General features: G+C 42.8%; 1 protein-coding gene and 1 long non-coding RNA gene across 3 annotated transcripts; both read left to right on the forward strand.

Moving 5' to 3' along the window:
* The first annotated feature begins 509 nt into the window (after positions 1-509).
* Positions 510-9,760, forward strand: cacfd1.S (calcium channel flower domain containing 1 S homeolog). 2 transcript variants are annotated; one of them, XM_018231911.2, is made up of 6 exons: positions 510-677; positions 2,547-2,788; positions 5,893-5,965; positions 6,377-6,502; positions 6,991-7,098; positions 7,416-9,760. In XM_018231911.2, exons 2-6 carry the CDS (start codon positions 2,668-2,670, stop codon positions 7,483-7,485), a joined length of 498 nt encoding a protein of 165 aa, XP_018087400.1. In that variant the 5' UTR covers positions 510-677; positions 2,547-2,667; the 3' UTR covers positions 7,486-9,760.
* Positions 9,761-19,193: 9,433 nt separating this feature from the next.
* On the forward strand, positions 19,194-24,907 carry LOC108699896. The gene is made up of 3 exons (XR_005963921.1): positions 19,194-19,670; positions 19,821-19,879; positions 23,476-24,907. It is a non-coding gene; the product is annotated as an uncharacterized LOC108699896 (long non-coding RNA).
* The last annotated feature ends 237 nt before the right edge of the window (positions 24,908-25,144 follow it).

Below are 25,144 nucleotides of genomic sequence, written 5' to 3' on the forward strand. Positions count from 1 at the left end.
GCGTAAAACGTAGTACGCGTGTGCGCCTGTGCAGAAGTGCACACGCTCATCGGAATGGGGCACGTGGGGGGAGTTGGTGGGGGCCGGGGGTCTGGAGGGAGGCCCTGGACAACAGCCCTGGTGGGCCCAGGCCCCCCAATCCCACCCTGTGTGCGGTCATTATATTCAGTGCATCTTGTTTAGGGAGCCACCAAGTCTAGAGTCCAGAAAGATAAAAAGCTTCACACACACCTGTACTGCATGATTGAGTAATGCAGGAAGCACAATATATTTTATGTATGTATTTATACACCTTAGTGCAATGGTGCAATCACTTATTTCAATCAGCAAAAAAAAAAAAAACACAAGAAACGACTAATATTATTGTCCCAGTCCTTTCCTCTCTGCACCTGGGAATTCCGGTTGTTAATGACTGGCCTATTTTTGCAGTGGGGGCAACAGCCTCATTGTTACTCTGCTAGGTCACTTACAAGGTATCAGATAGCAACAGCTGTCAAAACACAGTGCTGGGCTTGATGCTTCCACAGCCTATGCTCATAGGAGGAGGACACCCTACTCATTGAAGAGGCCTCCTACATAGGGACTTAAAGGACCAGTTATGGGGGTAGAAATTCATTCCAAGAAGATCCAAAGTCACGAAAAGACCGGAAGCTAAGGAAGGAGCTGAAGAACCTAAGGTTAGTTCCACTGAACACCAATGTTTTTTTTTAATTGAACCCTTGGCCACCAGTAGGGTTGCCACCTGGCCGGTATTTTACCGGCCTGGCCGGTAAAAATGATGCTTGATGCCAATGTTATTAATTTGGAAAAAACTGCAAGAATATAGGAAGGCCGGTATTTTTTTTTCCAGAAAAGGTGGCAACCATAGCCACCAGTAAAAAAAACTTTTATGTGGGACCCTGGACGTCAATTTTTTTTAAAAAAAATTATAAGGGGACCCTGACCACCAGTGAGGGGGTTTACCATTTTTAGCGCTGCTGTCTGTTTGGACTTTTTACCAGGCCTGGACTGGGAGTCAAAATAGGCCCTGCCATTCCAAGTACAGAGGCCCAAACAGCCCCCTACCAGCCCACTATATGGTAACTTTCTATGGAACCATACAGCAGCCCCTCTGGCATTTGCCAGAACCCACAGATTGCCAGTCCAGGCCTGCTTTTTACTCTGGTATTGGAGTAAGTGGGACTGTTGGCGGGACCAGGGGGCCCAGAAAATTTTGAGGGCGACCCTGCCCCCTATTAACAAAATCAGCACTTTAAAGGGACTCTGTCTCAGTAGCGGTTACACAGCAGAAGGGGAGGAGGGAAGAAGTGAAAAGCAAGGGCAGCTCTCCTGGAATGAGAGACACACAGGATTACATAAAGGCCGACTGTAGGCATAGGACATCGCAGGAAGGAAGGGTATTTCGCCGCAGGATGTCCTAAAATGCGTTCCGTACGACTGACCTGTAGGAAACTGCGCAAAGGGATAGTCCAGATGGGGGGCGGGCTCTCTATGATGACCTCACCGGTAGGGTCACGCCTTTCTTCCAAGAGGTTTCCCTCCCACAATGCAGCGCGAGTCGGTGTGACGTGGAGTCTCCCTTGGTCCCATTGTCATCAGACAAATAAAGTAGTTCGGCAGCCGTAGAGCTCAGGGTGGCGGTGGGAGATCGGGGCGGCGGGGCAAATTGTAAGTACAGACGGGCAATTTGTGTAAACTTGGGGGCCGCGGAGAGTAACGGTACCGGGGGGCCGCGGAGTGAATGTTACAGTAGAACAAAGGACTGGGGGTGCAACACATTGTACGGCTCACACAGGGTTTGGCCTTTTTTTTTGGAGGGGGGGGGTCGCACAAGGCAAGGGGTCGCACACACGGCCGGGCTCTATAGAGCAATGGGACATTGAAACCCAGGGTGGAGGACACATAGGGTAGGGGTTATAGTGTGGGGGACACATGAGTGTAGGACACATAGGGTGGGGGTTTATAGCTCAGCAGGGTCAGTAGAAGAATGGTAAGTGACATAGAGCTTGTTCTGATTGTCCCAGTGAATCTCAGGACAGAGCCATTCTCCTGTTCCACTGCCATAATCACCCAGTGCAGGGGGTACAGGGCTGCTTGTGAGGCACAGTAGGGAGGAGGCCTGTTATATAGAGGTCAGATCATTGGGTGAAATACACCTAAAGCTGCTCATGCTCTGCCCAAAGCCCAATACATACTGCTTGCCTGGCCCCTCCACGCTGAGTTGGCAAGTTATAGGCCCATGTTTGGGGGTCCCCCAGTCACCTGCCCAACAGACCACAGGAGTTTGCTATGAGCCTATTGTGCGCCAGTCCATTCCTCACCAGCTGTTTATTTGTGACTACCTGTAGGCCTGCAGTATGGTCTGATCATCAGTCCTTGGGCCAACGATTAAATTAGCCCAATTGGGTCCCAATAAAGAAAGGAGTGAAGAAATAGCGGGAGGGGAGAATATAGTTACGTAGCAACTCAAGCTGAAAAAAAGTTTGCTCTGCGCTTAACCCTAGTGAATTCTACCTAACCCTGGCCCTTGTGTGTCTGTATGACAGGTGAATCTGGCTACTTGGGGCGTGTCACTGAGAGCCCACAAATATCAGTACTGGTGGCCCTAGTGGCCCAAACAGACTCTCATCTGGGATCTCAGGGCCTTGACTGCAAATCTACAAGAAGATGAGTTCCGTGGAGCCTGAGAATATGACCCAGGAGCCCACAGCTGCCGAATCTAAGGATGATGGCATGACCTGGTGGTACCGATGGCTGTGTAGGCTCGCTGGCATCTTGGGCGGCTTCTGTAAGTACGATAATGTACCCCCTACTGTAAATTATAAGGATATTAGAAGTCACTGAGGGGTTCTGTGACCATTTAAATGCACAAGGCTGCAGGCTGAGTTATACAGGGAACTCTGATTATTATAAGGGATAATTTACCCCCTCTAAATGATAAGGACACAGAAGTCACTGAGGGGTTCTGCGACTATATAAAGGCACAAGATTGGTGGATTTTACTGATAGAAGTTGAATAGGTATGGGGGTGCATGGTGCAAAGTGTAATCCTCTAAAACACAGATTAGCCGGAGACCTTTGTGACCTCTGTTATTACAGATTAGTGAATGTCAGTACCAGTGAGAGGCTCAGCTGCCCAATAAGCCTTGATGAAAACACATATTTGTGCAGCCAATGAAATGGAGACATAAATCTATTGCTACTCCCATAGGCCAGCATTATTAGCTGTACCTGTGTGTGTGGCTACCTGCGGCCAGTAACAGGATAGTGCTGTACTGCTTGTCTCGTCATGGGATCAGTAACATGATAGTGTGTGTGTTTATAAGCGAGCGCATATGAGAAGCAGTCGGCCCTTCAGCAGCCACTGAAAGTTATTTTCTTTTTGTCCGTAAACAGCTAAACAGGCCTGGATTTAGTAAGGCTTATATACAGCAGATAAATCATATTCTATCCAATGCATTTTATATATATTTATATTTATATATAAACTATAGTAGTGTTTCTAACGTAAACACACCAGTTTGACCAGTGCAAAATAATTTTTTGGTTTTACTGTTCCTTTAAAGGGATCCTGTCATCGGAAAACATGTTTTTTTTTTTTTTCTCAAAACACATCAGTTAATAGTGCTACTCCAGAAGAATTCTGCACTGAAATCAATTTCTCAAAAGAGCAAACAGATATTTTTATATTCAATTTTGAAATCTGACATGGGGCTAGACATTTTGTCAATTTCCCAGCTGCCCCTGGTCATGTGACCTGTGCCTGCACTTTAGGAGAGAAATGCTTTCTGGCAGGCTGCTGTTTTTCCTTCTCAATGTAACTGAATGTGTCTCAGTGAGACATGGGTTTTTACTATTGAGTGTTGTTCTTAGATCTACCAGGCAGCTGTTATCTTGTGTTAGAGAGCTGCTATCTGGTTACCTTCCCATTGTTCTTTTGTTTGGCTGCTGGGGGGGGTGATATCACTCCAACTTGCAGTATCAGAGCACAAGTCACATGACTTGGGGCAGCTGGGAAATTGACAGTATGTCTAGCCCCATGTCAGATTTCAAAATTGAATATAAAAAAATCTGTTTGCTCTTTTGAGAAATGGATTTCAGTGCAGAATTCTGCTGGAGCAGCACCATTAACTGATTCATTTTGAAATTTTTTTTTCCCATGACAGTATCCCTTTAAGGACGACTCACAATTATGAGTCCATGGTATTTTTTGTTGCATTGTTGTTAAAGGGTGCCCACCCTCTTCCCACTCTTCTGCAGCTGATGTTACTGTAGAAAGAGTATTTATCCGTATCCCCTGCTGTGCACTGTCAGATGAGAAGAGAGGGAGTATCGTGTGTGTGTAGAGGCCCATGCAAGTTTAATAAGTAGTGACGGATCACCCTGCCTACGTCTGTGCCAACCCTGATGTGCCTGCTGATCCCAAAGCACCACTGACATGCTCCTCTTTGTCACAATTTATATTTACTCAGCTGTGCAAGTAAGGGATCCGTTATCTGGAAACCTGTTATCCAGAAAGCTCTGAATTACGGAAAGCTCGTCTCCCATAGACTCCTTTATAACCAAATTATCCACATTTCTAAAAATTATTCCTTTTTCTCTGTAATAATAAAACAGTAGCTTGTACTTGATCCCAACTAAGATATAATTAATCCTTTTTGGAAGCAGAACCAGACTATTGAGTTTATTTAATGTTGACATGATTTTCTAGTAGATTTACGGTATATAGATCGAAATCACGGAAAGATCTGTTATCTGGAAAACCCAAGGTCATGATGCATTTTGAATAACAAGTCCCATACCTGTACTGTGCCTTCTCCGTTCAAGTTATGGGCTTCCTCATCTGCCACGTTATATATGACCTGTCAATAAAGGCAAGTTGAGTCAACATCAGTGAATTAAGGTGATACAAATCTCTAGATTCACGGTTACAGATTAGCAAACCTGGGGGTGAACTGACTTCTGCTTAGGGATGCACAGAATCCAGGATTCTGCCTTTTTCACCAGGATTCGGCCGAATCCTTCTGCCCGGCCGAACCGAATCCTAATATGCATATGCAAATTAGGGGCGGGGAGGGAAATTGAGTGACTTTTTGTCACAAAACAAGAAAGTAAAAGATGTTTTCCCCTTCCCACCCCTAATTTGCATATTCAAATTCAGATTTGGTTCTATATTCGGCCGAATCTTTCCCAAAGGATTCAGGGGTTCGGCCGAATCCAAAATAGTGGATTCGGTGCATCCCTATTTTTGCTACATTGTTTCAAGAGTCCGAACAAGAGAACATAAAAGGAGATACAAATGCTGCTTATAGTAGCAATTACGTTTATTTAAAACCATTAAGAACATAAATATATGGGATCTGTTAGCCAGAAACCTGTTATCCAGAAAGCAACAAATTACGGAAAGGCCGTCTCCCATAGACTCAATTTTATCCAAATAATCCAAATAACTTTGTACTTGATCCCAACTAAAATATAATTAATCCTTATTGGAAGCAGAACCTCGGAATAAAGATTAACCATCTTAAACAGCTGGTTCACCTATAAGTTTTCTTTTAGTATGTTATAGAAAGGCTCATTCTAAGCAATCTTTCAGTTGGTCTGCGTTATTTTTTATTTTTTTTAATAAGTTGCCTTTTTCTTCTAACTCTTTCCAGCTTTCAAATAGGGGTCATTAAATCCATCTAAAAAAAACATTGGACTGGAAACTGTTTCTAAACAGTTTCAGTGAGGAATTGTTTTCATATTTTCTACTTGCCCTTTAAAGTTTTTTTCCCCTTTTAAAAAACAGTTTTCTCACAATCATCTATTTTTTTTAATACTGTGGATAAATGAATTACCTGTCCTGCACAGGCTGCACTATCTCTCACCATAGGGACTTGTGTTTTGCAGCTTGCGCAGTGGCTGGACTTTGGAGCTGTGTCACAATAAACCCACTAAATATCGCGGCGGGGGTGCTGATGATGTGAGTATGATGTGACAAACATCCTGTTGCTGTTGTGTGTTTACCCCAGGGTACATGAGCAACTGTCATTTGGCAGCTGCCACAGAGCCACAAGGCAAAATTTGCTCATAGTCTGTACAGAGAGATCTCATAAAACTATGGCAGCATAGGTATTCCCCTAAGCACAATTCAGCAGGAACAGTCCCCTAAGTTTGCTCATAGCCTGTACAGAGAGATCTCATAAAACTATGGCAGCATAGGTATTCCCCTGTACTAAGCACAATTCAGCAGGAACATACGTAGCCTGTACAGAAGCTATGGAATCAGTGGCCCCTAAAAGTCCTTTTTTTTAAAGGTCTCACTGTTCCACCTTGAAACAATGAAAGAAAGTCACATTTCTGATAAAAGTTTTTTTTTTTTTCTCCTCCGTAGGCTGAATGCGTTCGTCCTGGTTCTCTGCGAGGCTCCATTTTGCTGCCAGTTTGTTGAGTTTGCAAACACGGTTTCTGAAAAGGCCGACAGGCTGAAATCCTGGCAGAAAGCGGCATTTTATTGTGGGTAAGTTATTGTGGATAAGTTCATCGTATTATGGCTGTGATCCGTGTACTTGGCTCTGGTGCTGTGTCAGAATTGTTCCTTATTTGTTGTACTAACTGCGCTGGATCAGTTCATGTGAGTCCATTTGTCATCAAACCCTGATCCATTTGCCCAGGCCAGGTGAGTGGCACCAGTCAGCTCTAACACTTCACAATATCAATGGTCCTTGCTTGGCATATCACAATTACATTGATCTTCAGGGGAAAGGAATAGCATTGGGAGTTGCTGTTAATCACCCGGCACAGGTTTGATTTCTACATTTAAAGGAACAGAAGTAGCAGTACTTTACATTTCATAGATATCTCCCTAGATGGCGCTGTTAATTAACAGCTTAACTGTTCCCTTCACTGCAGATAGAACTCTGGCTGATCCAACAGCCAATGGCCGGACATGAAACTGCCAGTTGTATAAATCGTTGTGTAACACGTTTTTATTCTCCCCCCCCACAGGATGGCGCTGCTTCCCATCTTTATCAGCTTCACGTTTACCACCTTGTTCGGCAATGCTATTGCGTTCGCATCGGGAGTGCTGTACGGCCTGTCCGCCCTGGGCAAGAAGTAAGACATGCAGAGATATGCACTGTAATAGGGCAGGGTTTGTTATTACTGCTCGGTGTAATATATTTATTTACTCCCCCCCTGCCTTTAGTCTGCAGTAAAATATAGTCTATTCACCATAGAGAGAATGTTCCCTAGAGCAATAGGAGTAACCAATGACATGAGGACTCTGCCCACTCACCCCATATCTAACAGACATTAGGGCAAGGCCAACTGATCCCCAAAGGCAATGGACACACTGTTGCTGAGACGTTACATTATAGGTTGTTTTTTGTTCCTTCTCGGTGGTGACAGACAATGTGTGTGCTGTGTTGCAGGGGGGACGCAATCTCATACGCTAAACTTCAGAAACAGCAGCCTGACGAGGAGAAACTGACGGCCACATAATGGAGCGGGACCCGACCGCTCCCAAGGACCCGAGCTTAGACGAGAAATACTTTTTTTTAGGTTTAACAAATTTTCCTTATTTATGGATCTTTGCTGTGATATTCTGAAGAATCCTGTACTGTGTGTGTGTGACGACTCTGGCCACAGCAGAAGGCTCCCATGGAACACTTTGGAATCTGGTTCCAGCAAGGGCTGTGTGCGTCGGTGGCTGTCTCTGGATTGTGACCGTTGCTTTCCATTTCCGTCGGACAAGAAACACTATTTCCAACTGGCCGTCCCTGACTTGTAGCTGTAGCCTCTTGTGGGTGGTCAGAGTTCCAGCTAGATGCAGGGAGTGCGGTTTTTATTGTAGCACTAATCTCTGTGTTCATGCTGTGAGGCTGAAATACTTATACAGACAAAGTCAGCTTTGCCTTCTGTTGGTTCCACTAGATCTGACCATACTTTGGACTCAACACTAAAAGCCCGTACAAAGGAATGACGTGCTCCCAGTCAATGATTGGGGCTTGTTAGGGATTTTTGCCCAAGTCCAATTGAAATCCAATTAGTGCGTCTATGATCATATAAACTGACATATAAAGTATTGTTTAGGCCTAGCATTTCATTTAGGCAGCTCCCTGACCCTTAAAGTTCATTGAGAGCACAGCAGGCCTCCCTAATTCTTTTCACCAGTTAGAACAATGGCAGTTTCATGAGGATAACAAGTCAGAGGGAAATCACGATGCCTTACAAAAAACCAAGGCACGATTAGTTTCTTAGCTAATTCGTTCAGCCACGTATTTGCTCAGGTGTGGCCTTTGGGAATTCCTTTCATAAAGATTCACTTTCTCAGGGTTCGATGCCCCATATTGGTGTGATGAACGTGTGCTTGTATATTGCCTATTGTTTTCCTATAGAAGAATATGGTGCTGTGTTTTACATACTGAGCTTTACATGAAGCCCTATAACCATAATGATCGAGGCCTTCTGAGTTATCCTCCTCTGGACTTAAGAGTGTCAGTGGCACTGCACATGCTCCGTATGCTTTGGGTTGCTGTTGAGAAGTTACGCTTAAGGTTTGGGGGAAATCATCAGAACATTAGCGTAAAGGGAGCGTGTATCTGTCATAGAAGCTGATGGTAGGGTCTGATTATCGATGCTGATACAGACTGCAATGATTTCTATGCCGCCCTCAGTGTGAATTAATGATTGATCAGCCCTATACTGTGAATTTTATACTGTTTATAAATAGTGTATTGTGAGTCGTCCCCTAAGCTCAGGTAATAACCCCAGAGAAGATGGGGAGATGTTTGGGGGGCTTGGAAGCTCAAAACATAAGGTGTAGTATTTTTAGCCTAATATTTATTCTTTTACTTTTTCTCCCAACCAATGACAAAAAATGTTGATGAGTGTTCTCCATAAAGGGTATCTTTCCTATTACACTTTTGCTATGGCCATACCCCAGATTCCATCAGCATTATATTCAAAATATATAACAATGAACAGGCACTACACTGAGATTTTTTGGGGTGCCTGCTCATAGTTACATATTTGGTTTAATTTTCTCTCCTTAGCTGTAAGTTTGGGGCTGGGCACCCAAACCCAACATTTCTACTAGCAGGTGTCTACTATCCAACATTCTTGGGGTTATTTCTTATCCTTAATAGTGTTCTATTGTGTAGGATTCTCTGACTAACATTAGATTGATAGGTGGGCCAGAGAACAATGGATTTCCGATGCAAGGCAGAATGTTCAATGGAAACACTTGTACAGAATGTTGTATGCCTTTTAACATTTGATATAGAGAATAATAACGGGGGAGGTATTTGTACCTACAAAAGAAGGAGCAAATTCTGGAATGGGGCCCTTACATAGTAAAGGTATCTGTGCTGTTGCTTTAAGAGAAAAGACTGCTGTTACAGGTAAAGTAGCGCTGTTTACATGGGAGGGCTGTTTTTAATTACTGTCTTTAATCCTTTCGTTATTAACAAGCTGTTCCTTTACGGATGATTCCCAGCGATTAGAGTTTATATATTTAATGAACTATTAATGAATCAGTGATACCGGGGGAAAGGGAACTAACAGATATCTTTATAAGATGGTGTACCTCTTTTCTTCTTGCGGTGCTGGCTCAGAATCACATGAATTAGACAGGGACTGGACTTTTTTTTTTTTTTTTTAATGCAAGTTTTGAAATTGCTGTGGTTTGTCAGTGAATTTGACTTTCTTGAGGTCCTCGATGTACTGAGACTTGTTCTGACTCTATGCAGTGAATAAAAGAAAGACAAATACCTTCTACAGCTTGTGTGTGTGTGTCAGAGAGGTGTGCAACAGCCATTCACAGGGTTCCTGTACTGCCTGCTACCAGAGCTATTAGCCATGTGTATGATACTTTCCTCTAGGTGATGCTGCTTTACAGCTTTAGGGCCGAACGTGCTATTTGCATTCTTCAGATTTGACACTGGGTGCCGCTGTTGTTCATTAATACACTTACATCCTTGATGTGCAAATAATGCTCTCTAGCGTTGCAGAGACTTTCTACTAGAGGCTTTGCAGCTGGCCATAATAACAAATAATAGGGCTCAACTACCAACTATGAATTTTAATGGTACAATCTGTGCCTTGTATCTCCCGTGCAACATGCAGAGCACAGAAGCATCGGCACAAGGGAACCCTATACTTAATGCCTGCCATAGGCTTCCCAGCTTGTCCCCACTTCCTAGCCTCAATGAAAGGCACGCTAAGGGGTTTACAGGTCATGTATATACTTGCCACCCACCACATGCCATCTTCAGATGCAATGCTGATTAATTCAGGCAGTGCTACATTTTGCAGCAAGAGCTACTTTTTTTCTTCCAACTCCTTTACCTTGAGATATTTCATAGAGTTGTTGAGCTCCATCTACCAGTGGGTGCTGAGCATTGCAGTACAACAAAATCAGAAGCAGCAGCATGCAATCACTAAACAAATCAGAATTGTCTAGTGTTCGCTATAAACACAGTTATTATTGTCAGTTGAAAGCCTTTGGATATTGATACACAGGTGTGACTACTTGGCATTGGTAATGCACAACCTCTTTTCCCTAACACTAGTTGTGCCCAGGGTAATGGATATAATACATTCCCAACCAATAAAATACAAGTCCCTTTTGTCTGAAGAGCCATGCCACTACAGTTTAACACTTTCACTTAATTCCAGAGTCTTGGTCTCATGTAAAGGGGTGACAACGGAACACTGTGTTGTGCTGTAAACCATGAACATACTGTTGTACCGAAATAAGAGTGTATAGATGCAAAAAATAGTGTAAAGTCTGTAAAGGATGGGAGGTTTAACAGCATCCGGATTAGTGTGTTGGAAATCCTCCAAGCTGTAATTCAGAAAGGAAAGTTGCTCCTTTACAATGTAAAAAATAAACCCCTCAAAAAAATTACTTTATAAATGAACGGCAGCCTGTCCGGAAGTAGGACTCTATTTGCTCCAAGCTGCGTCCTTTGGTCTTAGGGACAAAGAAGTGTGTGAAGAGAAGTGCGCTAATACAGATCGCTGTGAAGAAGAAAAATGGCGTCTCTAGGGACCAGGCGTTCTGGGGGAAGATAATGAGAGTTTAGGTTGTTTCTCTGTTTCTCAACTTTAGCCGTGGAGATGTTTCCCCTTAGTTCTTACAGATGCCTTTCTCTAGTTTATACTCAAGCAATCGCTGGGTCTACAATCAGATCATAATGGAGGGCTTTTGACCTGGTCTGCCCAGGGCTCATGGGTAAACTTCTTCCCCCTGTCCCAAACCTTTGGCAAAGGCTGAAAGTCTTGCTGCTACCATTTACAGTATAAATGAATGCACCAGATCTGTCCATAATCTCTAAAGATGTTGGAGATTTACAGGCCTGGACTAGGGTTTCCTGGCATTTCAAATACACAGACGCCCAAACAGCCCCCACCAGCCCACTGACTGTCTATCCTGGAGATAGGGTTGGGTTAGAAGTGGGCAGGTAGGGGTTGGCACAGGTCCGGCTCCATATATGAAGCAATGAGCTTGTCAACTCAGTATGGACAGGCGTTAGTGTTACGGCCATGGAACATTAAAACTGGCTGTATGGTACACTAATTACACTCTAATGAAGGCACCCCCATCCCAATTACAAATAATTCTAGGCTCAACTTACCACAACCGGGATAAAGGCTTCGGTGAGGATAAATCCAGTTATCCAACTGACCAAAACACAGAGACCAGATGCTACTCCTCGGGATTATAGGGGTAATATCTCTGACATGAGCAGCCAGGTGATAGGTCCACAACCAAAAGCATATCCTCTAGAGCAGAGAGTGTAAGAGAATATAATGCGTCACAGTGGGCACTTGTGCAGTAACCCATAGCAGCTGTTGGGTCTGTACTTTGGTGATAGGTGTCCCCAAAAATCGATGGAACACTGGGATATTCGGCCCTAACACAACCAATGAATGATTAGCTTTTATTGAGCCAGAGGTAGGTAGTGAAAGAAAAAATGTGATTGGTTGCCATGGTTTGCTGCCCAGGTGCAGATTTACCCCATGTTAATAACTGAACCCTAGTGTTTCATTGCCTACCTATAATATACAGCATGATACTAATGAGGGGAATCAGTTTTATATAGTTTATTGGCTTGGAGGGGTCGGCAGAACTGTTTATACTCATGTCAGGTTGGTAGAGTTATGATTTCTGTCCACAGTGAAATGTAAGTACAAGCCCATCGATAGGGAGGAGACAAACATCAACGTACCTGCAAGAGAGGATAATCATTAGTAGTACAACATCCCATCAACACAATATCCAGGCATTTGTAAAGATGCACTAGTGTTTTACCATGTGCACACTAAAGAGCCAGAGTGTTACAATAAAATCCTCTTTATCTGTAAACCAGAAAAACAGGCAGCAGATGGAGGAAGATGGCGCTAACATGCAAAACTAAATCAAATAAAACAATGATCAATTTAAAGAAATGGCGCACCAATTTTATATGGAATCCCTATTAATGTAGCCTATTAATGAAGCCACTACTGATCATAGGTGTATCTTTAGATGTTATATCTCCGGATATGGAATGCTACTTCCAGTTGTATTGTTAAATGTACAGTAGATGTCACACAGACACATACTTGATGTAAAGAGGAGGATTTTCCTTCCAGCTTTGTCCATAACAGAGGCTGAAATGATGATGGAGAACAATCGCACAACACCCACTAGGGCTGCGTCATAGCGACCTCTCTAATAGGAAGGGGGGGAAATAGGTTTTGGGGCAAACAGGAGTCCGCATTGTAACAATTCAAGTAAAGAGTATATGGGAGATGGCCTTCCCATAATCCAGAGCTTTCTCGATAACATGTTTCCGGTACTACTACAGATTCCCTGTACTACAAAAGAAAGCTCATTCATTAAAGAATCACATAGGCCAAAAACCAGGATCATATTAGAATTCAGCAAAAAACAAAAAAAAGAGAGATATATAATGAAACAACCGCCACTGTGTCAAAGTTTGTCTAGCTAAATTTAACTGTACACCCAGACCTATTTGTCAGTGTAAGAGTTAAAATCAGAGCACAATACTATGTGCTCTCACAATGGGAAAACCTTAATTGCACAATAATAATCAAAGGGGAAGCAACGTGACTTTCTATAAATAAGCAAGTGTGGTGACAATGCAAGTCAGAAGGGAGGTCACCAGATGAGGATATCTGTAGCACTATGCCCTTACATATATCACATAGCTAGATGGGACACCACTACAGACACTAATGGCAGAATTTTAGGGATGGCCATTTTAAGAGTCAGAGAAATACGTTTCCACTTTCCACTTACTATTGTGACTTTAGTCCTGTTAAAGATGGTCTCTAAGTAAATCAAGATGGGGCTGACACCGAACATCTGCTGGAGAAACCTCATGGACACAGCAATAAGGATACGCTTGTAGTAATATGGTTTGGAAAGTTCTGTCCATGTAAGAATGGAACTCTAGGCAAGAGAAACAGCTTAGTCAGTTGGAAGCCATCTAGAACCCAAACATATTTGCTCCACGTCCCATTCTCTTCTCTTTCATAACCATAGATCACACAGAGCTCACTCTACCTTCTTTAAAAAATATTGTTTTTAATCCTTTTGTATTCTCCTTGATACTGTGTGTTGGCCCCCCGAAGCCAGGCCAGAGCCTTGAGAGCCTTTTCATCCTTGCCCTTTGATATGAGGAAGCGCGGGGAGTCAGGCATGAAGCACAGAAGGCGAAGCATGGTGACTACAGGTACTTTTCCAATAACAACAAGCCAGCGCCATGGTAGGAGAAGGCCTATACAAAATGGGTATAAGTCCTTTCTACCAGTCAAGTGTTTTCTACTAAAGTCAAGTCCTTTCTACCAAAGTCAAGTCCTTTCTATCAAAAGAAAGTCCTTTCTACCAAAGTCAAGTCCTTTCGAAGAAAATCAAGTCCCTTCTACCAAAGTCAAGTCCTTTCTACCAAAGTCAAGTCCTTTCTACCAAAATCAAGTCCTTTCTACCAAAGTCAAGTAATTTCAAACAAAGTCAAGTATTTTCTACCAAAGTCAAGTCTTTTCTACAAAAGTCAAGTCCTTTCAACCAAAGTCGAGTCCTTTCTATCAAAAGAAAGTCCTTTCTACCAAAGTCAAGTCCTTTCGAACAAAATCAAGTCCCTTCTACCAAAGTCAAGTCCTTTCTACCAAAGTCAAGTCCTTTCTACCAAAATCAAGTCCTTTCTACCAAAGTCAAGTCATTTCAAACAAAGTCAAGTATTTTCTACCAAAGTCAAGTCTTTTCTACAAAAGTCAAGTCCTTTCAACCAAAGTCAAGTCCTTTCTACCAAAGTCAAGTCCTTTCAAACAAAGTCAAGTCTTTTCTACCAAAGTCAAGTCCTTTCAACCAAAGTCAAGTCCTTTTGTAATGAAATTACCTGTGCGGCGGGGTCGCCCGCCGCGCCATCGGCGGGGACGTCTGCCGCGTGGTTCTTAGGCGCCATCTTATTTCCTAGGGCATGCCTCTTAAAGGTACAGGCACGCTGGCGTGATTGCGCCAGCGCGTATTGACACACGTTTTGGCGCGAAATTTGACTGTATTTAAGGCCCATTCTGACCCCCAGCCAGTGCCCGTGATAGAACTTGTTCTAGTGGTTTTCCTGAGCCTTGTGCGTCTGTCTTTGAAATTCTGATCTGATTATCCGTGTTTGACCCTGCCTGTTCCTGACTTTTCTGTATCCTGACCCTTGCCTGCCTACGACAACTCTCCTGCTCAACCCCTTGATTGACTACCCGGTTTTGACCCTTGCCTGCCTGATGATTCTGATATCCGCCTGCCTCGACCCAGCCTGTCTGACCATCCTTCTGCCTAATCCTCTTGTACTGTGTCCTTCGGCCCAAAAGACTCTGCTACCAGCCGTGCCCCTTCGCCAGCCAGAACATCTCGCCTTGTACCCGTCGTTAAGTCCAGGTGGCACCCAAGTAAGCTGAGGGCTCCTCCCGAAGCCCAACGGTGGTCACACTACTGGTGAAGCCGAGCCGAGACCAGGGTACTTGGCACTTGTTCTGGTATTGGGTGCCGGGACACCTTTCTACCAAAGTCAAGTCCTTTCTACCAGTCAAGTGTTTTCTACCAATGTCGTTTCTACCAAAGTCAAGTCCGTTCTACCAAAGTCAAGTCTTTTCTACAAAAGTCAAGTCCTTTGTACAGTCAAGTCTTTTCTACCAAAGTCAAATCCTTTTGACCTACCTAGCACCATAAAAAGGCATGTTTTTTAGATTTGAATCTATTCTACAGCCCAGAATGACATTTTCTGCAAGCTTTCTAGCAGTGATGACCATGTCATAAATGTTGGTCACAGCGATATCTCAGCACTGACATTTACTCTGCAGCTATAGCACACATTCGGTGGTTCCCCAAGACTCATCTTACATACTTCTTCTCTTCCTCCTGCAAGGCCTTCCCCACTGTCTGATAGTGAGATTTAGGGGCATCACTGAGAAGTGATTTCTGTGTGTCGGCCATTAGAATAAACTTCCAATTAATATTTTAATCTGACCTAGTACTATTTTAGTACTATCATCTCAAGCTGGCATCTTTACTGAAGAGAGAAGCTGCTGTCTGTGCTGTACAGTCTATGTGGGCAGTGTCAGAAATACTTCTCTGTATACCGTCCCCAACAATCTCCCTTGTTCTGCTTTCAGCTGTAATTTCCCACCACGAGGTCAATTGGTCATTGGTTTAAAACTACTTTGATTAATTTTATAGGCAGGTGCCAAAGAAGATGATTTTGGGTGGTGGGAGTAGATTTCACTGCTGCACAGAGTTGATTTGCATTTCCAGCACTTGCACCAACTTCCAATACCGGGGGAAGAATTCTGCCCCCCCATTCCAACATGGATGACTATAGATATGGAATCTATCATTTGGATTGCTTGTTACCTGGGGTTTTATGGGTTCTTTCCATAGATACTACTATTACTGTATATACCATAAACTACTACTACTACTAAGGCTCGTAGCATATGTGGTATAATCTACACTGAGTTTCTCAGCCAGTGGCTGTCAGTAGTTTCAATGGAAACAGCTGAATATTTCTGGAGGATAATACTGTATGTCCCCTGTATGTCTCACTGACCATACTGACCATGTTTTGACATAAAAATGTATTAGTCATGGTGACATAATATCCTCATGCAGGGAGAAGAGAAGGGGGAACCCCAGCTACTTACTCTGTACGGATCTGAAAATACATTAGGAGTGATCTCTGGCACAATATCAGTTTAAATGCACACAGATTATCCTGAAACCCTTTATACCCAAGGATTTATATACTGTGATGAGACATAGTAGGTTTATATATTGGTCGAGGAGCATAGCATGGGCTGCAGTCTTGGCCATTATGGTACTTACACCACTGTCTGCTTATGGGCACGTGGGCATACAACAAGCTGATATTCGGAGATTCGTCATCTACCATCAGTTTTAATGGTCAAGTACAACCCTCAAGGTTCTCCAGACTGTCATAGATCTTAACGTTCTGCAATGGGGGTCAAAACTTTCTGTGTAAGATTAACAGAACCCAGGGCACAAAAGAGGGGCTGTAACATAATATTGATAAATAAAAAGTTATTAAAAGAATGGCATAACTTATGTTTAGTGTTACTGCTGGAAACCGCTGGTTCCCCAATAGTTAACAAACTATCCCATCCCTAACAATATAAGGTGCTGGAAGTGAACCATGGCAGAGATTGGGATTGAACTACCTCACAAGGTCCTTACCAAGTTTTTGAACTGGCAATTCTTTCATTATGGTATAACAGAGCATAATTGCCATGTTTTTGGCCATTGCTTATACAGAGATATTATGTGTCACAATCCCTTGAGGGTGGCTGAGAAGGAAGCAGTGTTGTTTGGGGTCCTAGGGTCCATTATAACCAAGGACTGCTTATGTTCTCTCTCTACTGACCCTACTGAATGTGTTAGGGACCTTAGATTGTAAGCTCCACTGGGGCAGAGGCTAATGTGCATGATGTTTTTAAAGCACCATGAAATATGTTGCTTCTGTATAAATAAAGGATAATATACAGTGTACTGATTACCGGCTGTTTGCCTTAGAGCTGGTGTATAAAACTGTTAAAACTTCTTTAATTACACTGGTCAGGAAAGTAGATGCTCAACAAATAGAAAGTGGCGCCCGGGTGCTCGTGTCCCAGGTCTTCAGCAAGAGCAGACCCCAAAAATAGATTGAGAAGGCGCTGATTGATAAAGGTTTATAGTCTATGAAAAAGTGCAATTAAACACAAAATAAGTAAGGCTGTATATATCTTGACGCATATCAATAAGCATCTTTGCTTTTATACTGCCAGTTCACGGCTCAGTCTACTCTTTGGTCTCCTTTATTTCATCCATATTGCTCAAGTTTTCCATTAGCCCTAAGTATCCTCACGTTGTCCTTCACGAACAGTCTCACACGAGGGCGATGTAGAAAGGAGATGTTGGCTGTTAAACTATACAGCCAATGCATAATATTCCTAGAAAGTGAAGACATAAGCAGAGATCACGGATATGATCACAACAGAGTTATGGGTATTGGTGGGCAAAAAGAAGCATCAGTTTTATGACACATGTAGTGATTTAAGTTTTGCCTCCAATGTTTATTTTCCCATTATTATAACACCCTCCAATGATGCTAATCACATGGAATTGCAGGTTCAGATGATTGCCATACAATGCAGCATTGCTCTGTTGTGGTGGAATTGCAATTCTATGATTATGTTGTTTGATAAGGGTGCAAATTCACGTTGGCTATCGACCACCTTATTTGTATGTAAGGCCACGTACAAAATCTATTTCTAAAGTTGGCCATACAGGTCGCCAAACATGTGAATACACCTTCCAGCATCCCTGCTGTCACTGGAATTCTGGAAGTTTATAAGCATATGGGTGAAGTCACGTAGAATTAATTTACAACAATGAACTGCCTCCAGCATTCTCTAATGAGGATTCCATGAAATAATCCACAAAGACCTATTCAAAGAGGAAGGGCAATTGTTGCTGTTGCACAATGTAATTATCAGAAGCTGAGCAATAATTATTGGAATTGCATCTATAGTCTCAAATAGGTAGCAAGCTGCTTCCCTTTCTTCACTTCCCCTTATGGATGGCACAGCCCGGCCAGTTCCTTTACCTTATGCCACAAGTGGAAAGGTATAAAATTCAGGCTCAGTAGTAATTTTATGGCAGGCAGGTGGCAGTGGAGTAAAACTTCCTTGTAACCAAACCCAAGGTATAAATCATTTTCAGGGAATTACAGGGATTGTTTTGCTCTATCCCCTAATCAGAAGGATAACAACCAGTTATATCATTCAAATGGCCACCAGGATCAGCTCAGAACATGGGAAAGTTTGCAACACAAAACTTTAACTGAGGCGAGTACATTGGTAAAATCCAGCAGCAAAATCTATGAATGAGATAATAATCTGAAATGACAGAGGAGGCTCAGAAGACAGAGGCCATTATTTGGTTGGCAAGCACAAGGGAAAAGGATGCATCATGTTAATTTACCTGCCACAGAGGGCGGAGGTGGCCATGCCTGACTATTATTTTATTATTGGGAACAAACCGCCCCATAGGAGAATGCTGGGAGTTGCAGCACAACATTAACTGAAGGTTTACAGGCTGGGTGTCCCAAGCTGTGCTGCCATGGGGTGTTGGGGGCTTGTGTAACCTGCAACGATGAAACAACAATTAGACAGAATTACATGGCAAGATGCATCCAGGATCTTCTTCAGATTTCACCACACAAACTGGTTTTGTTGATTAAAAATGCACTTTTAATTGCTAATCACCCCCAATAAGTACTTGCAAGGGTATTTTCATACAAATGAGAAAAGTGTTGGGTGCATTATAGACAAATAGCAGGGGACCTTTTTACCCATAAAGTGGATCACCGTACCAGAGGCCCCCCCTTTAGACTAGAAGAAAAGAACTTTCATTTGAAGCAACGTAGGGGGTTCTTCACAGTCAGGACAGTGAGGTTGTGGAATGCACTGCCGGGTGATGTTGTGATGGCTGATTCACTTAATGCCTTTAAGAATGGCTTGGATGATTTCTTGGACAGACATAATATCAAAGGCTTTTGTGATACTAAAATCTTTAGTTAGTGTAAGAGTATATATAGTTTAAGTGAGTGTATGGAGGGGTCAGTGTGTGTGTGTATGGATGCTGGGTTTCATTTGGAGGGGTTGAACTTGATGGACTTTGTCTTTTTTCAACCCAATTTAACTGTGTAACACCACCAACAATCTCCACCTGTTTCTCAATTGCATTCCCCTCACCCCCTGTGCAAGAGGCAAGATCTGTAAAACATCACCTTGGATGCATAAAAGGTGTTTATCATTTCTATGATATCAGAAAGCTGTATGGGTTAGCAAAAGCACCAGGAAAAGCAAAAGCAGCACCCTCAAAACACAGGCACCCCCCTTCCCTAACTATAGGCGTGTTACCTGTATGAACTCACCTGCTCTGTCTCTGTGGGTGTGTCACTAGCAACAAACTTAAGCGTTAGAGTACTGATGCAGCAGCAACTTCACATTTCCTTGCTTTTCTTTGAAAAGTTTTTCTAAATAAATTCCCTACTTTTGGCACCAGATCTCACCAAGGACTCCTGGATGGCATGCAGAGATTACGATCTAGAGGGCAACTGTCACCAGTAAGTGTCATGCTCTCCATCTGCAGGGGCATTTCATTTGAGCTGGGGTAAAGGGGTCATGGATCTTTAAAGTTTTATTCTTAGTGCGTCTGTACAATATATACATATATGTGTGTGTGTCCATCAATAGCTGTTTTGCTTTTGTTACAGGTAAAGCGAGGGGCGAATTTGGGGCGTTTCACTTTGCCGAAAAATTCACGAATTTCCCGGTACTGGCGTCTCGTTTTTTTGAATGGTAGAAGTGGCAACCCTAGATAGCCTTTAGGGGCATAACTATAGAGGAAGCACACCCTGCAGAGGAACCAAGGAGGTACAGGGGGCCCCATGAGGCCCTAAATAATGAGCAATTTCAACATCTCTTGGTAAAACAGGGCAACCTCTAGTTATGTTGGGACCCTAAAATTAATTTGCTGTGGGCCCAGTAACATCTATCTACGCCACTGCCTGTGGTTTTTTGCTGGGGGTTAGATTTATGGGTCTCATAGGGTGCTGAAGGGTGTCTCTGCCTGTCCTTAGGACCCGCCTGCTCATGAGCCAACCTTAAACCTTCCTCTACTGATGTGGGATGGTATAGAATTCGGCAATGCCTGCCAACTACAACTCCCAGCATTCTCCATCAGCTGCATAGGCCCTCCCCTTCAATAGGATAAATACAAATAAACTGTCCTAGAGCCCAGACTTGATTCAGAATATCTCTTTGTAGAACCCATTTTTGTATGTGGTTCCTGGGCAGTCATCTTTGCCTTGTTACCTAATGGTACTTATGTTTGCAAACTCAATTATAAACACAGCAGCACACACATTACAGGGCTCATAAGGCCAACGCATGCGTCCATCGAAAAGGTTCCAACCAAACATGAGCCATGGCACGTCATCCTGAAAGGAAAGCAGTGTTAAAGTAACTTTTAGTATGAAGCAGAGCATGATATGTGGAGACAGTTTGCAGTTGGTCTTCATTTTCCTCTTTGCTGTGTTATTTTTATGATATAGCTATCCAATTAGCAATTTCAGCAGCTATATAGTTTCTAGGATCCAATTAGTATGTTATTGAATGGCTAATTCTAAGCAACTTTTCAATTGTGCCTTTTTTTGTATAGTTTTTTCTAAAGTTTTGCTTTCTTCTTCTGACTCTTTCCAGCTTTCAAATGGGGTTCACTTGAAAAATAATGCTCTGTAAGGCTACAAATATATTGTTATTGCTTCTTTGAATCCTCATCTTTCTTTTCAGGCCTTTCCTATTCATATTCCAGTCTCTTATTCAAATCAATGCATGGTCGCTAGGGGAATTTGGACCCACAGCAATCGGATGTCTGAAAGCACAAACTGGAGAGCTGCTGAATAAAAAGCTAAATAACACAAAAACGACAATTAATAAAAAATGAAAACCAATTGCAAATCAGAATATCTCTCTCTACATCATACCGACAATTAATTTAAAGGTGAACAAAAATAAACTTCATGTCAATTTCTGTGGCCCCTTCAATTAGTTCAAGGGGCCACAGACATTGAGATGATCATGCAGCTATGAGGAAGATCATTAATTGATGTAATCCAGTGGTTAAAGATAAATGCCTATCCCTGTGGGTCTGTCCAAGTCATTGTTCTTTGGCAGGGAGGATGTGAAAGGTGAACTTGTAGGAGAGAGGTTATTATCGGGCATGATGAACCTGTTGTGTTGCTTTTACAGCCTGTGGCTCTAAGCTAGAGTGGAAGTTCCAAACAACAGCAGTGAGGTTCTGGCTGGAACCCAATGTGCAATAGGGTGGTGGTGGCAGAAAGAATCACAATAAATATAACTGGCTCCTGATAAAACTGGGACACCTCCAAGAGCAGTCACATCAAGGGCCCAACGGCTTTGGAAGCCTTCTGTCCCATTGCAAAACCCCTACTTCCTTTTGTTGCTACTGCTCCCCTATCCGGCATGTACCCTCAGTGTCGGACTGGAACACCAGGGGCCCGCCCAAATACCTTAGACCAGGGGTCCACTCTCTGTACTATATTCTTCCTCTCCTCACTCAACCTCCAGTCTCCTAGTCTCTTTTGTGTACATACCATAATCTATTATTCCATCTATTTAGGCTCTTTGAAATGGACATGAAATAGGCCAACATTGTGCAGCATGAGGGGCCCACTGACACCTGGGGCCACCGGGAGTTTTCCTGGTATCCCGGTGGGCCAGTCCGACACTGCGTACCCTTAAGGGACAGGCATTCCTAGGATATTTCCCATTGTACTGACGGCCCAGTCTGACTCTATTTGTAATTTAACTCTTTGTTTATACCTACCAGTTTCCTAATTCCAATAATTCCCTGCCCCAGTGGAAGTTAGAAATTCAGAAGTCACTATGACATTCACACTCACTTGTTTAGATACAGTTGAGATGTTTCTGCCATGTAACACTCTGAAAGTACATTTAAGATAACCTGTTTTTAGAGGTGCTGGTGACATTGGAACCTGAAGAGCAGGTTGTTCATCATTCCCCAGTGAGCAGGTAAACAATGACCAATGGTTATACTCAGATCTCACTATAAAGTGTTACATGTCTGACAAATCAGATCTTTTCCTTCCCACTCACATTAAGGGTGGTTGCCAGACCTACTCAGCTTGCTAAATATAGACCCCAATGTTTCTTTGTCTAGAAGAACCAGCTGAGAGTTAGGTTTAATTCGCTGTTTGTAAGGTTCTAGGTGCTAAGCCTCCAGGGAGTATTACTTACAGGGACAGTGTCGGACTGGGACGCCATGGGTCCACCAAAAAACCTTAGACCAGGGGCCCACCAAAAGTTTTTAGACCAGGGGCCCACTCTCAGTACTATTTTTTCCTCTCCTCATTCACCTAGCCTCTTTTCTTTACATACTATAATCTGTTATTCCACCTATTTAGCCACTTTATTTTCATAGAAATAGTGAATGGCCATGAAATAGGCCAAACATTTAGCAGCATGAGGGCCCACTGACACCTGGTCCGACACTGTACAGGGAAATATCATGGGGGTCACCATTTTTGCCTGCCAGACAGGATTACTTGAATACACACAGTGTCAATGATTGTCTTGTAACAGTTTCTTTCTTCTTTTTGTTACACTTAAAAAGCATTGGCAAACTTACAACACTGATTCCTGGACCCCCTTAGCTCATAACAAGGTTACAGATATATAGAAACATTGGGGTAACACTCACCCTGCTATTGTTCCAGGGGTACCCAGGGAATCCCAGATTTGGTTCAGGATTCGGCCAGGATTCTGCCTTTTTCAGCAGGATTCAGCCGAACCGTTTCCTAATATGCATATGCAAATTAGGGTTCGGTATTAGGCCGAATCTTTAACGAAGGTTTCGGGGGTTTGGCCTAATCCAAAATAGTGGATTTGGTGCATCCCTACAAATAAGCACTTACCCCCAAATCTCCCCATACCTGTCTTTAGGCTGGGCCTCCTTAGCTCATAACAAGGTTACAGATATATAGAAACATTGGGGTATCAGTCACCCTGCTATAGTTCCAGGGGTACCCAGGGCACAAATAATCACTCACCCCAAATCTCCCCCTAACTGGCCTTCAAGCTGGGCCCCCTCAGCTCATAACAAGGTTACAGGTATATAGAAACATTGGGTTAACAGTCACCCTGCTATAGTTCCACAACATGGTTATAGTTCTACAGAAACAATCTTGTTTATGGATGCTACTTTCCTTTTAATTTTACACTTACATTATACATGTTTGGTTTTTTTTTTTGCATCTGTTGTGCAGTAATTAGCATATAGCTTTGCACAGCCAGTTTTCAGAGTCTCATATGATTTCTGTTCTTCAGGGCTGGAGGAACTAATGGCACACAGTAGACAAAGTATCTGTATCCCAGCAACAGACCCATATAAAGTTCCAGCAGATGAAAACCCTCAGACGATGGTGGCAGAGCGGTCTGATTTCTTTCCTTCAGTAAGCTTGGCTGGGGTTCTTCTAATTGTGTTTCTACTTCTTATCCCAGTTCTCTTCCCATCTGTCCATCCCTTGGGAAGTCATTCAATACTCATCAATGGAACCTTTGTGCACCTACACCCTCTACTCACTAGCCAACCACTCTCAACTCGAAGGGAGTTACAGAAGATTTTTAGAGGAATTAGGGTAGAGGGTGTTACAGTGATAGCAATTGCTCAGGAAGATGCTTTTCAGACACTTGTTTGTTTCTCCAGCTTTATGATATCCCTTCTATCACATAAAAGCACTACAGACAATGTCACCAAAAGGCTCCAACACATCGACTCTGGTTTACAGGCTAGGAATGGTGCAAGAACTCCAGAAGGCTTTTACATTTCAGTCATAACTCAGGAAAAACGACAAGCACCCTTTGGAACGATTCTGGGCCCAAGAAGTCCTATATCTGGTGAGGGACCTCAATGGGAGATGACTCTTACCTTAACACAGATGGACAACAAGGAGATGATGCACAAGGAAGCCTCATTCTTAGCTAGGGAGCTTCTACAAATTCTACCAACAGGGCAGGTTCCACTGGTTTTTGAGAAAGCTAAATTATGGGGAAAGTCGCTGCCTGTACTACAGATTACAGCAAACCCTTATCTTGAGAGTGGCTTTGTGTGCTGAAGGATTGAATGCTATTTTTTCTTAACATCTACAAGCTACAACTTCGAAATGCAACTTGTTATCATAGGAGTGAAACTCAAGAGCTTAACTCCACTGTATGGGTCTACTTCTGTTTAAATGACACCCCAAATACGTAATCATTGGGAGCAAAGCTAACACCAGCAAGTACTCACTGAAGACTTTCGGTAGGAACATAAACTAATGGATTATGTGAAATGCTGTCCATGGCCTCATTTTCTGACACTCTGAAGAACAAAGGAAACTATATCCCTATATGTGAATTTATTGTATATGGTGATGAAATATAGCACTATTACAGAAAATGTTGGCATCCCCAGTTATCCACATTGACATGGACCATAACTGTATATCACAATATTCTCTTTCTTATAAGCACTAGCGTATTTTTACATTGTGTTTGTTGACCGTAGATGTACTCTCCCTGTTTCATATGATTTAAAACTACATTTATTATTACTTGTTGGTAAAGGCAAGAAAACCCCAAAACTGTGAATTCTTGTTTGAAAGATTTTTGGCAAAAGCTATGGTCCAACTCCTTGGTTCTGAGAAGTAATGCCTTATCACAGGAGTCCAGTTTGATGTTCCTTTTGTATGTTTATCAATAAAATACCTGCTTTTATGTATTTGAAGAAATTCCTCTCAAGTTGCAAATGTGCTTCTGGTGAATTTTGATATTCAGGCTGGGACCAAACAAAGATTAAGCTGCTCAGAGTGTACCAGTCTGATTCTGAGGATGACACAGGTACAGTAAAAGAAAGGACATTCTAGTGGGTGGAAGGAGGTATGTCCCATCCAAGTGTAGACCAGATATGTAGGAGGTTACATATACATATTGGCCAGGGAGTCAGATGGTGGATAGA

The sequence above is a fragment of the Xenopus laevis genome, chromosome 8S (genome assembly GCF_017654675.1).
Source record: "Xenopus laevis strain J_2021 chromosome 8S, Xenopus_laevis_v10.1, whole genome shotgun sequence".
Taxonomy (NCBI): Eukaryota; Metazoa; Chordata; class Amphibia; order Anura; family Pipidae; genus Xenopus; species Xenopus laevis.

What these genes read in the sequence shown, in the direction of transcription:
- cacfd1.S (XM_018231911.2), top strand. Translation starts at nt 2,668, where the DNA reads ATGAGTTCCGTGGAGCCTGAGAATATGACCCAGGAGCCCACAGCTGCC. An exon ending in TGGCATCTTGGGCGGCTTCT is followed by an intron (nt 2,789 to 5,892) that starts GTAAGTACGATA and finishes TGTGTTTTGCAG; the next exon opens with CTTGCGCAGTGGCTGGACTT. An exon ending in AAAGCGGCATTTTATTGTGG is followed by an intron (nt 6,503 to 6,990) that starts GTAAGTTATTGT and finishes CCCCCCCCACAG; the next exon opens with GATGGCGCTGCTTCCCATCT.